The sequence below is a fragment of the Bos mutus genome, chromosome 4 (genome assembly GCF_027580195.1).
Source record: "Bos mutus isolate GX-2022 chromosome 4, NWIPB_WYAK_1.1, whole genome shotgun sequence".
Taxonomy (NCBI): domain Eukaryota; kingdom Metazoa; phylum Chordata; class Mammalia; order Artiodactyla; family Bovidae; genus Bos; species Bos mutus.
In genome coordinates this window covers 96,369,310-96,382,927 of record NC_091620.1, presented here as the reverse complement: position 1 = coordinate 96,382,927, position 13,618 = coordinate 96,369,310, and the positions used below count along the sequence as shown (strand labels likewise).

General features: G+C 35.8%; 1 protein-coding gene across 3 annotated transcripts in view; it reads right to left on the bottom strand.

Moving 5' to 3' along the window:
• Positions 1 to 13,618, bottom strand: part of ETV1 (ETS variant transcription factor 1) — a 98,922-nt gene that overhangs the window by 34,874 nt on the left and 50,430 nt on the right. For all 3 annotated transcript variants that reach the window (XM_070369776.1, XM_070369775.1, XM_070369777.1), the window contains 3 exons: positions 10,035 to 10,164; positions 6,754 to 6,942; positions 2,146 to 2,393 (listed from right to left, as the gene is read on the bottom strand). In XM_070369776.1, the coding sequence (XP_070225877.1) occupies positions 2,146 to 2,393; positions 6,754 to 6,942; positions 10,035 to 10,164 (567 nt within the window). The remainder of the gene's footprint in view (positions 1 to 2,145; positions 2,394 to 6,753; positions 6,943 to 10,034; positions 10,165 to 13,618) is intronic.

Genomic DNA, 13,618 nt, shown 5'->3' with positions numbered 1-13,618 from the left:
GTGTAGCAAATTAAAATGAGGTTTGGAGAATCAGGATAACATCAGTTAACAGGATTAGAAATTTACAGAAAAAAATGAGCTTTATCTATAATAAAGCCGATGGTAGCGCAGGGTTCTTAATTATGTGCATAAATCATGGACAAATATAAAAGGTTTTAAACTATAACCACTATGGTACATTGTAGGTTGGTCTTGAAATTACAGGGTCTGGGACAAGCATTCAAAGAAAGTCCCTCACACCATATGTTTAAACTTTTAGAACTATAAGGGGATTTCCCTGGTGGTCCAACGGTTAAGACTTTGCCTTTCAGCGCAAGGGGTGCAGGTTTGATCCCTGGTTGGGGAACTAAGACCCCAGATGCCTGGCAGCCAAGAAACTAAAATATGAAACAAAAGCAATCTTGTAACAAACTCAATAGAGATTTTAAAAATGGTTCATATCAAAAACATCTTTAAAAAAACTTTTAAAACTATGAATCAAACAAACTTATAAATAAATATGTTCTTTCCTCCTATTTGAAAATGTGATAACATAGCAACTAGGAAGGCCAGGTCAAACCTAGACTTTGGGGAAATTTCTAGAATGAGAACTGAAAGAGAAAATGGTATGGAGCCAGTTTTCAGTTTTCAGACCCCAGCCCACCCCATTTCCTGCCTCACTTCCTATATCCCTCAAGCCCACACTGCTCCATACCACAGGAGCTTCACACACCAAACTTATGGGTACAACCAAGCTCCATCCTCATCCTCTCACAAACAGCTGCCCGTTGGCCCCCTCCTTGGACTTAAGAGGTATACACAAGAGCAATGTGCTCTGCCTGGAAAACCAGGCCTGGGATGAACTTGCTCCGGTCCTGGAAGTAGACTCAGGGCTGACTGCGCAGGGAAGGCATGGGTCCTGGGTAGCTAGTGTACCTTCTAGAAGTAGAGTCTGAATCTCTCAGCAGAAATTCCTCTTAGTTCTTTGAACTTGTTGTCCAATGAGAAAGGATGGCCGGAAGGAGGCTCTCAGTAGGGCTCCTTCTTGCTGAGCTTTAAGATCAGTTTATAATAAAATAGGTAACTTTATAGAAGTTAACTTAAGACAAGGAAGCAAGACCAGGAGACAGTTTTCCTTCATCAAGTGGAACTGATAGAAAAACTCAGCAGAGTTATGCCTAGAGAAGCAATTGTTCCCTCATAAAGAATATCCATAACTTTTCTCCACATGAAAGGAAGTCACTTTGCTTTCAAATATTTTTAAGTCTACAACCATCTATTGATCATGCTTACAATAATGTTAGCAATTTTTTTGCCTGGTGCCCTTCTTAGAAGCATTAGCTTTTATTTCATACTATTTTTCAAAATTCCAAGATTTCTGAAAGGCAGGTGTCTTGATTTCGAAAAATGTATTCATTTTGTAAAACAAATCCATTTTGTTTGAATGTAAGACAATTCATTTCGTAAGTGTATTTTGAATGTGATTCATTTTGAATGTATTCAATTCATTTTGTAAAATAAAATGAATACAGATTATGTAATTTTTCTGAGTTCTCAACGTTGAATATTGGCAAAGGTTTTGGCAACATTAACAATAGACAAAAATGTTCTTTATTTCCAGGTAACCCAATTCTCCACTTTGCCATACTTAGCAGGGCCTTTCTGGCTCAGTGAGACAACAGCTAAGCTTTATTATTGCTATTTTTGCTATTCTTTGTCCAGTATAGAAGAATTCTTATTCGTGCCTTGGAATCTTGCCATACCAATAAAGAAAAAAATAGTTAATAAGCAATAAGTTAGTACAGAATATTACTTTCTGTAAATATTGTCATTAAATAATGCCACAGGAGCAAATAGAAAAACAAGCCCAGAATTTAGAAAAGAACAATCCTGTTGCTCTCCTGGCCTGAGATAGGAGAGCTTAATTTTACAAATTGTACTTTTCCTCAAACAGGTTTCATTCCTAGACACTATTTCAACCATCGACTCATGCCAAAATAGTTTGATAGTCCAACCCTTCACATAAAGAGAAAGATTCAAAGAAGGAATAAATCAGAAAGTTTCAACCAAAAAAAGGCCAGGAGCCACCTAACCTGCAGCCAACACTAATGAAAGCGACAAGCAAGTGAAAAGATATCATAAATGTAACTTAAAGCACAGGCCTACCTGAATCATATGCAAAATCTCTGGGCTCCTGTTTAATCATCAGAGGAGGGGGGAAGCTTTGGCTGGCTGCACCACCAACCATGGTGTTGTGTTCATACACTGGGTCGTGGTACTCCTGCTTAAAGCCTTGAGGTGGGAAGGGGATGTTTGGCTCAGACATCTGCCGTTGGTACATGGGACGTCCTTCCCTTGGCATTGTTGGCAAAGGAGGAAAGGAATTACAGGGTTCAGAAAGTTGGCGGCGAAATCTGGGAAATAAGAGAGCATATTTCAAATAAAAAGGTAACAAGAAATAGCCTTTAAAAATACTGGCACAATTTTTAATCGCTTAGTTAGTGAACATGACACCAGCTGACTGACCCAAAGTGTAAATCTTCAATGAAGATGAGATTTCTCCTTCCTGGGTCAGTAGCAATATGCTTTCTAATCATAATACACCTTGTGTTCCTCTTCTAATTAGTTCCATTCAGCACCATTTCAGTGTATTACCAGAAGTTAAAGGTGTGCCTCAAGTAAGGCTAAGGAGAGCAATGTAGCATTTGCAAGAAATACATACCCTGACAGTTAAAATGCCCAGTGAGAAATCAACTTGGTAGCTCACCAAATTTCCTTATGAAGTGAGTTAAAATAATTATAGACAAGGGAAAAAAAGCAAAACAGAGACTCTGGAAAGAATCTGATCTCAAACTGCATCCTCTATCTTTTAATTGTTATCAAGCTAATCAACAAACAAAATATCAACCAAATAAAAACCTCCTTAATGGTTTTCCATTTCTTATCATCGATTACTGAGGAAAGAAGAAAGGAATGGCTTTCTTTTCAAATGGGTGGGACTCTTACATCTTCAACAATGTCCTAAAGAACACTGTATTCTAATGAGAAATTAAACTGGGCAATATTATAGAGAATGAAATCCAAGCTAGTTTTTAAAGACCACTTCTTTACTGTCAAAACAGCAACACAGAACACACTGGCTTCTGAGAGCTTCAGACAAAATATAAGGTCGATGAAAATAAGCATAAAATATTACAGCAGACCTCTGAAGATGGAAAGAACATTCATGCATTACATAGCATTGCAACACGTCATGATGTTAGGTCATGTGGAAGCTCCGAGGCCTTGGCAGAAGGCTGACGGTGAGTTTCTACACTCCTTCCTTCTTGGTTATCTACCGTACTGACTGGCTCATCACATCATCATTCAGTTCTGTGTGTCTCATCCTAATACCATTGACCCACCACAAAGATGTGGATTAATTAAAGATTTAAAAGTGCTCTAAAATGCCCAGGAGTGCTTAAAAATAACCTATCCGACATTTCTATGAGCAAATGTATGCCTATTAATTCCCCTGCACCCTTCTAAAAGCATTCCTGTGACTTTAATTTGGAGAGTTAACATTTAATTTTGGTAACGTTAAATGAAAACAAGGGAAAAGCAAAAGAATGGCGGAGCGATTGCTTTAGCGTTTCTCAGAACACTCCACCCTGTGATTTAACTCTAGCCTCGCCAGCTGCCATGAAAAGCACTGAAATTCCAACTACACCTGCAGAAAACCAACTTAGAAACTCAGATATTGCCAAACAATTAGGCTGACTGGCACTGCATTCATTTCCCTTCTCTTGCTTATTTCATTAGCCAAAAAAAGAAACAGAAATTATCATTAAGAACTGTCAAGGAGTGAATCGGAAAATTGTAACTTGAAGTTAAAATAAGAACTCTTGCTCACTTGGGAAGCCACACAAGGAAGTTAATGATACTTCTGCTAAAAGCTTTGTTTAAAAAAAAAAAAAAAAGTCAAGCCATTTGTTTGCAGGAGTCAATGTGCTTCCAGTTGCTACTCACTGAGGACCATGCATATATCAACACACATATGCTTCCTAAGAAACTACAAGTTTGTGGTGATGTTCTTATGACTGATGGTAAAGAGAAACGGACTCAGAAGCTTCTGGAAGAGAGTGCATGGGTAAGGAGAGCACGCTGATGAACTCTTGGGTATAGAAAAACAGCGTCTAAGTGGTGGGAAACAGAGAAAAAGAGACAGGACTCCTGCACAGTGAGTTCAGGGAAAAGTGCCAAAGGGCTGGGCCGAGGAGCAGAGAGAGGCAGAGGAGAGGAAGTGGGGTGCAGCCCAGTTGGCCATGAAGTGTTCCCTGAGAGAGGTTGGGTGCTGGGCTGGAGGGGGCTATTTGGGGACAGGATCTGTTCCCAGAGCAAATTTGCCATTTATAACTGAGGGACTGTCATTTGTTGGCGAGAGCTCTCCAAGAAATCCTCCTCAGAAACATACGGCTTCAGAGATTTTCCTGGGATGGGCCAGCTGGTACTGGCCTCCACGCTCCGCGGGGGACACTGGGAAAAGACCTGAGCTTCCCTCTCCCAGTTCCGGGCCGGCTGTTCGCAGTCTCAAATATTTGACTTCAAGTAGAGACGCTCAAATGGATTTGGCTATGGCAGCTCTAGTTAGGTCACCTAAAAACAGCCACACTGCTTGTTTAGCAGTCACCTTCCATAAAAGAGAACTTCAGAGAGCGCCAACCGTTCCACCTCTAATTCTGACCCTCGTCTGAGGGGGAGAGAGGCTTGGTACCAAGAACTCTGGGAAGTCCCCAGAAGTAGACAAAACAAAACTTGCTTTTTTCTGCATCGTCCTCTCTATGCCCCCATCAGTCCTACACAATGTGCATCTGTTTAATGGCCCACCCGGCAATAAGATTTCTTTCATCTGTATTTACAAAACTGTTTACACAGATGCTCATACCATTACACTCTGAGAAAGTCTCAGGTCCACAGGGTGAGAAGAAAAAGATAATGGACAGCGTTTCATAACCAAAGCACAAGAGGACACAGGGATGGAAACCAAGGTAGAAACATTATTATTTGGTTTCATGCTGGAAAGAATGCTTTCATCTTATCCTTTCATATCAGAAGAGTGACTGAAATTGAGATTGAGTCCCATTAAATAATCTATAAAAAGCAGAGCTGAGTATTCCCTTATTTTCAGAAAGTTGCCAGTGGCCCATCTTTGGGTTTCCTTTGCTGATCTGGAGGATTCCTGGGCTGAGCTATTTTTATAATGCTGTGTCAGAACCCCTTTGCACAGGCTTATTGTTAAATTTGGGGTTCTCTGGTGGCTCAGAAGGTAAAGAATCTGCCTGCAATGCAGGAGACCTGGGTTCAATCCCTCGGTTGGGAAGATCCTCTGGGAAAGGGAATGGCAACCCACTCCAGTACTCTTGCCTGGAGAATTCCATGGACAGAGGAGCCTGGTGTGCTGCAGTCCATGGGGTCGCAAAGAGTCAGACAGAACTGAGCAACTGAACAACAACAGCATGCTAACCATGCTCTCGAGATTATGCCTGTTGTATCTGTTTGGTAGAAATACTACTATTTCATGGCATGTTACTATACATCTCTTTCCAATTCCACATTCAGGGTTGTCATACTGATAGCTTGGAATCTGCCATGGGGGCAATATTTACATCACAGACTCATCAAATGCTACAGATCAAAGTCTTTTGGGTTTTCTTCCATAGATCCTATTGTTATCCATTTACCAACACACCACTTGTTCTATAAGTACAGGGTAGAAGGGGAAAAAATAAATGCTGTATACAACTGAACTGTGTTTTTAAGTTGTATTATTAAGGCCTCTAAGGGTCCTTCAATATTTTATTTAAACACAAATTTTTAAATCTCTAAGAGTTGAGAATTACCTGACATAGCATGTTCTCTATGTTGTGTCTTGCCTTGTTCCTTTCTAAGGAATACTAATTCAGTCTCTATCACTTTAATGTTATATTCTCAGTGTTCAGGGTCATGCATCTACTGACATTAAATATCCATCACTTGCAAAGGAGGAAAGAGAGTTCTATCATATAAGTTCTCTTCTGCAAAACTATGTACAGCTAAACCAGTCAGTCTAAGGTAAAGAACCTAATTCCATAAGCCATCTACTAAAATTAGTTTCCTAACTTTATTTTTCAAGTACACACATATGCTCATAAAAATGGGATGATCTGATTTAAAGTTTAAGTGAAGCAATTTAATTCAAGCAAAGAGAAAGGGAAATGTTCAAATGTCAGTATATAGATTAATTTTCCATTTTAGCAACCAATTTAAATGTTTATAAAGGAATGTTTACAAATGACCTTCTCCACAAATTATTTATAGCTAAAGACAGAGCAAACTCTAAAAATATTTTGCACAGATGTGCAAAATTAATACACTCGCCTTGAATTTACTATAGGTCCTAGGAAGTGGTAAAAGGAATTTCTTCCAAGAATGTTAAAAACAGTTTTGCTTTGTTTTGTTTTGTTTTTTTAATGGTACTTGCAGTTACCAAGGGATAAGGGGTAGGGAGGAATAAATTGGGAGATTGGGACTGACATATGCACACTACCATTGATAAAATAGATAAATAATAAGGATATATTTCATAGCACTGGAAACTCTACTCAATACTCTGTAGTGACCTATATGGGAAAAGAATCAAAAAAAGAGTAGATATATGTATAACTGATTCACTTTGCTGTATAGCAGAAACTAACACACACATTGTAAATCAATTATATTCCAATAAATTTTTTGTATAAGGTACTTGCACTTTACCTGTGATCCATGGGGTAGCTACTGTCTTGGATGGGCTGCGATGGAGGGAGGTGAGCTGGGAAGGCGCGGTCAGGCTTTGAAGTGTGAGCTGAGTTGGGAGATGCATGGTGCAGGGGGGACACTGGAGTGCTGGATGGTGTTGGGGGGTTGGAGGGCCTCATTCCCACTTGTGGCTTCTGATCATAGGCACTACCCAAGAGATAAGAGAAAAGAGAATGTGTGTTTCTTGGGAAAAATTAAAACTCTGTCCCCACCCCAAACAGTCAAGGAAAGAAAAAAATATTTCAGGCTAAAGTCCCAAGGAAGCTTAGAATGGTATGGCTTTTGGTTTTTGCAATTCCAAAACATGTAATCATCAAAACAGCCACACACTTAAACAGAAAATAGGATAATCTATCACTTGGAAACAGCACAAATATAAACCATCTATTTTTAATACATATACAAACAACATAACATAAGGAAAATCTCTGTCAGCAAAAGCAGTGACATTATTTCCATCTATTCTTCGTTGTTGTTTTTTTTGGGCCACACTGTGAGACATTGCAGGATCCTAGGAGGGATCAAACTCATGCTCCCTGCATTGCAAGTGTGGAGTTTAAACCACTGAACTACCAGGGAAGTCCCCATGACCATCTGTTTTTGATATGTCTCCCTAAGCAAGTTTCATAGGTCTTTTCTAGATCATTAAATATTTCTGATATTATAATCCTTCTACATTACAGAAGACTTTACAATAAGAAGTCGTATCAGTTTAACGAGATGCAGATCATACCTGACTCACCTTTATTTGTTGTAGAATTCTAAGCCAATGCTTTTGCCTTATTTTCATTCTTTTAGTGTAAAATAAATGATGGCTGGCATTAACTTCCTCACATGAGATAATAAAGATTTATGAGGCAAATTAAAACGTCTCTGATATATTTAAACCTTCTTGGAGCATATGATTAGGCACAAAATAATGTTCTTAAGAATAAAATCCTGTTATCACAGTCTAACTTCTAAACATAATTACAAAAGAATAAAATGAGTGAGCTTGTTTTTATACACATTATGAATTTAAGTTGCAGTCTTTAGCATAGTTCTCAGGGATATGATTTAACTAATTCTTCTAATCTAAAAATACTTTATTGAAAACAAATTATATTTAAGTTTCTGAACAAAAAATATCTAGGTTAAAACACTCTGTTCCTTTTAAGATAAAAAGCATTTGCCAGTATATTTTTTCTTTAAAAAAGAAACTTAAAACAAAATTGACTTATGTAATAATTTATCCTGTTGCTCCATCCATACAAAAGAATTACATCCACGCATGAAACTACAGAAGTAGAGGAGTATGGGCTGCATAAGTCTTTCTTCCTTTACAGCAAAGTCCACAAACTCATACTATTTGGTTCCACCTGTTTCCTTTACCAGTATTTCTGAATGAGAATGTACTTCTTTTATAAAATGGTTCACCTGTCTCATTCCCATGTGAAAAACAGTGATACAACTTCTGTCCTAGGATATTACTTTTTTCTCATAAAATGCTATACTGTGTTACACTGTTCATATAGAAATGGAAAAAACAGAATTAATCCAATAAATCACTGTGGGAATTATTGGTCTTTGAGAAGAATCTCAAAATACACAGGTAATTCTACCATTAATTTATGGAAGTCAGATGTCATTTTTGAAAAATATGTCTATAAACCAGTAGTTCTTCCATAATCACACTTCTGATCAATGCTAAAATGCAATGACAATTCTATACCTATTTGGTTTATTAATTAAAAATTCTCCAATATGTTAAATAATTACTCTGTGAATACATAGTATTATTCATAAGGAGAAAATGCAAAAATTAAAAATGTGATAAAATAAAACTGAGATTGATCAATACTGTTTTATCTGAACTCAGTATGCTTTAATAGTAGGCTTCTATAAGAGATATATCTTATAAAAGCTTTGCAGTTCAACTGAACCACCTTTATCATTTCAGACTCTGGTGAACTGTCTAGGAAAGAGGATGTAGAAGACAAGTTTGCAAGAACAAATAGTAATGAAATATCCAAGCACCGGTCGGTACCATGAAACTATACAAACCAAAGTTTTTTGAATCTTAAATATCTTAAACAACGAACTAGTGAATGTAACAAAAAGGAAGTAGACTCACAGATGCAAAGAACAAGTGAATGCTTTCCAGTGGGTAGAGGGAAGCAGGAAGAGCAATATAGGGGTAGGAGATTAAGAGGTACAAATTACTAGGAGTAAAATAATCTATAAGAACATATTGTACAACACTGGCAGTGTAGCCAGTATTTTATAATAACTATAAATGGAGCATAACTTTAAATATTGTGAATCACTATATTATACACCTCTAACCTTCAGCTATGCTTCGATTTAAAGAATGGGAAAAAAAATGACATTATTCTGCAGAAGGAAACAGAGTATAGGTAAAAAAAAAAAAAATCTGAGGAAACAGAAGACTCCTCTGAATCATAATGCATTATGAACTTGAACTTGAATCAACATAATTTATAAGACCGCAAATATCTGTAATCATTTTTATAAGTTTCTAAACCAACTCCTTTAAAGGACTATGTCTCTACTGTAATTGAGAGTAATAACATACAATATACAGAGCCAACTTTTTCCTTATGCAATTAGGGGCCAATATGAAAAGTAGCAGAATGCAATTTACTGTGAAGGGTTTTTAATGAACATACATGTTATCAAATTTTCCAACAAAGGAACAATGTACTTCTACTGCTCCACCCTTTATTATCATCAGAAGGAACAACTGGGTTTTTAACAGATAATAGCCTCTGCTAAGCCTTATAAAATTCTAACTTTACTGCAACTGTCCATGAATGCATCTTATAGATCATCTGCAAAGCCTGTCAGATAACTAATGTACTGTTCAGACCTGCCAAATGCTTCATTGTTTTCCCCCTACAAACTCTAAAGTGCATAATGCATTCTTTCTAATGAGAACTGAACTTTCGGTACCTGCTCATGCCACCTAAGACCCTTTTTACAATCTCAGGATGCATCCCCTAACGGTTGTGGAAAAGCAGCTCATGATCTGGATAAAAATTACTCCTTTAAAATGATTCTAGAAGTATATGATCAGACAGTAAACGGTCCTTTTGAGTTCTGCTCAACATATGACCTAATTAGCTTGTTACATGTTGAAGATGTAACTCTTACAAAATACGACTTGAGATTTTATATTATGGTAAATCTGTGTTTCTGTAAGAACCATCAGGTGCTCGCTATACACTCAATTACTTTACCTGACATTGTACAGGCACTTTTCTCCATAGCTGAATTTAAAGGGCTGTTCTTGACTGCAGGCAGAGCCGAGTTCTGAACATGGACTGTGGGGTTCTTTCTTGATTTTCAGTGGGAGGCCATGAAAAGCCACTAGAAAACAAAAATACCCGCAAAAATGAAATCCTGTTAGGAATTAAGTACACTAACCTGTTCTATCCCTCTTGGTTAAAATGTCACTAACATTTCATATTAACTCTCATACATAAGAAAAATCACACTGGACAAATTTTATGCAAGAAAGATTCTGGAGAATCTTATATACTTTCCATATACTCATTGTTTGCTTTTACTGTATAACAAAATGCACGCTTGAACTTTCTCATTACTGAAAGTCAAATGAACTATTTGTAACTGGCTTAGCTGACACTAACAAAATGAGAAATTCAGTTTTCAGAAAATAAACTTGAAAATATTTCAGCAAGTTTTCCAATAACTCAAGCAGGGGGAAAAAAAAACACAACTGACTATTCAAGAATTAACTGAAAATAGAAGCATAATTTTAAGAATTAACTGAAAGGAAAATATTTCAAGTGCATCAATAGTAATGGTTTAATGGAATAAAAATTGAACTATGATGAAGAAACCCCAGCTGCCGTTCTTAGAGTAACTAATGATACTTTGGACAAAAGGATAAAAACTCAACATCTTTGTGGACAGTGGTTATATATTAAACTACAGATAAAAAGTACTTATCTAACTACTTAAGAGAAGTGTGAAGATACATTGTGAGAAATACATTAAAGTTATTTTTTGTATATTATGACCATAAAGCAATTGTTCTATATGAAATGATAGTTTCTCCTTTTTCATATGACATTGTCATGTCATTAATGTTCAATATAATACAAAGATAATATCACAAAATATGAAGAACTATGTGTATTTAGGTGGAATCATATCTCTTAAACCAAAAAATAAAATAAGGTTATATATTTTTGTTATTTTAAGTGAAGCTGAAAAAAATATATACTAGAGATCCTCAGAATAACTGAAGTTTTAGTAAAAATGGAAAAATAAATAAAAAGATAAGAGGAAAAACAGACATGAGAATGAATTTTAGTTTCATACAATATGCACAGGTAAGAATAATCCCAAGAATAAGCCCAAGAAGGACACACTGTGGATAGTTATCCCAACTCTGTAAAACCTAAGATTAAAATACAAAATATTAAGTACATATACTATAAACGAAGATAAAAGAAGAGAAACTTTGTGGTTTATGATGCCATTCAATCTTGATCATAACATTATAGCATTATGAACTTGTACTTGCTTGAATGTCATATATAATTTTAGTATAAGAAATTGATATCAAGAACTATCAAGCTCCAAGAAAATAAATTTGTTAATATAAGCACATAATTTTGACTAAAATGTTTAGTGATATTAAAGAAACATCTGAAGCACTGTGGAAAACAAATTTGTCACCTAAATTAGTTGTCTAAGGAAAACTTAATAAATAATAATACAATTATTTCACTGAGTGATCTATTTCAAAGTATTTTTTCTAATTTAATGTGTGTTTAATATACCTACTCAGAGAAGAGAGAGTCAGAGGAACAGAAACAAAGGGGAAATTATGTATGTTTTCATATGCAAATGGTACATATGTTCATTAACTTTACCAAGTCAGAAAGTTATCATTTATAAAATGCTAAGATGAAAGAGGCTTAACAACCTCAGGATTCACTTCATAACCTGAGGACTTGCTTGGATTCTGATTTGAACATAACAACTAAAAGAGACCAATGAGTAAGACATTTTAATGTGGACTAGGTAAGAAATTATTGTTAATTTTGTTGAATGTGATAATGAAATGGCAGTTGTTCCCAAAAAAGGTTTAAAGCTAAAGCTTCATAAAATATTTATGGATAAAAAAATAAGTCCTGGAATTTCATTAAAATAATCTAGAAAAAGATGTGTAGGGGAAGAATCAAATAGAAAAATGTTGATAAATGTTAAAAGCAGACTGATGGGTCAGTGGGAGTTCATTACATTATTCTCTTTACTTTTATCTAAATTCTAAATTCACAAGATAAAATGCTTTTAAATTATGAAACAAAAACACAAAGGATTTAAAGTAGCATCCTTTAAGAAAATGTTTTGCCCTCTGCATGTGTATGTGTGTGTGTATGCTACTTCTTAGAATGACAGATATTGCACAATGAAATCTTGTAATATGTTAATCATGTATTTGCTGCTTTCTTAACAAATAGTTTTCAACTCTTTATGACTTACTTGAACATATACAACAAAATGTGCATACCTTAAGTTCAGCACTTTAGATTAAGTATTGGGTTTTATATTTTCCTAAGAAAAAGCAGTACCAACATCAAAGGAACTCAAATTATACCTGAGAGATCAGAACTAATTTGTATGAATAAAAATGGGTAAGATCTCAAAAGCTAATAAATTGGTAGTACAATGCAAAGTTGATCATATTTATCAAAATATCAGACATCATCAGAGACTACTATATTCAACATTACTGTTTTAAAAGTCTTTGGGACCACGAAGTAGGAAAGGATTAGTGAACAGGATGCAAAGGCATTAACCACAGAAGAAAATAATCTATGAATTAGGCTTCATTGCAATTAAGAACTTCTCTTCCCCAAGACACTAAGCTACACACACCAAGAAGTTACTTGCTATAGAAAGATCAAAGATATCATACTCAACCTAATAAAAATTGTTACAAAGAGAGAAAAGAAACAACCCAATTAAAATTGGGCAAAAGATTCAAACAGGCAGTTCATAAAAGAAGATATCCAAATAGCAAAATAAATGAGCAACAAAATGAAGATATATGAAAAGGTATTCATCTTTACTCATCAAGAAATTGCAAATAAAGTCACATCAGGTTATACTATATACCGACTAGGATGGCTAAAGATTGGCATTGACATTGACATGAAGAAGACCTAAAGCAGTAAGAACTTTTAAATATATGCTACTGAGAGTATAAACTCACATGTACACACAAACACACACTCTGGAAAACTTTTTGGCAGTATCAACCAAGTCTTTATATAAGATTTTATATAAGATCATATTACTATGATCTAGTAATAACTCTCTTAGGTGGATATCAAAGAGAAAGGACTGAATATGTTCACCAAAAGGACATATTCATAGCAGCTTTATTCATAATACCAAAACTGGAAAAATTCCAGTGTTCACTAGCAGAAAAATGGATAAATAATGTGTGGCTTATTCATACAATGAAATACTCTACAAGAATAACAAGGAACACACTGGTTACACACAGAACGTCTCTCAGATGGTAAGCTGATAAAAGAAGACAAGCACAAAAGAGTATGTAGTAAAGGAATTTGAAGAACAGACCACCCTGATAGTGAAAGAATCTTCCGGTGGTGGATGGGAGTATTAATGACAGACAGGGATCTCGTAATCTAACGCTGATGTTTAGTCACTAAGTCATGCCCGATTGCTTCGTAACTCCATGGAATGCAGCCTGCCTGGCTCCTTTGTCCATGGAGTTTTCCAGGAAAGAATACTAGAGTGGGTTGCCATTTCCTTTTCC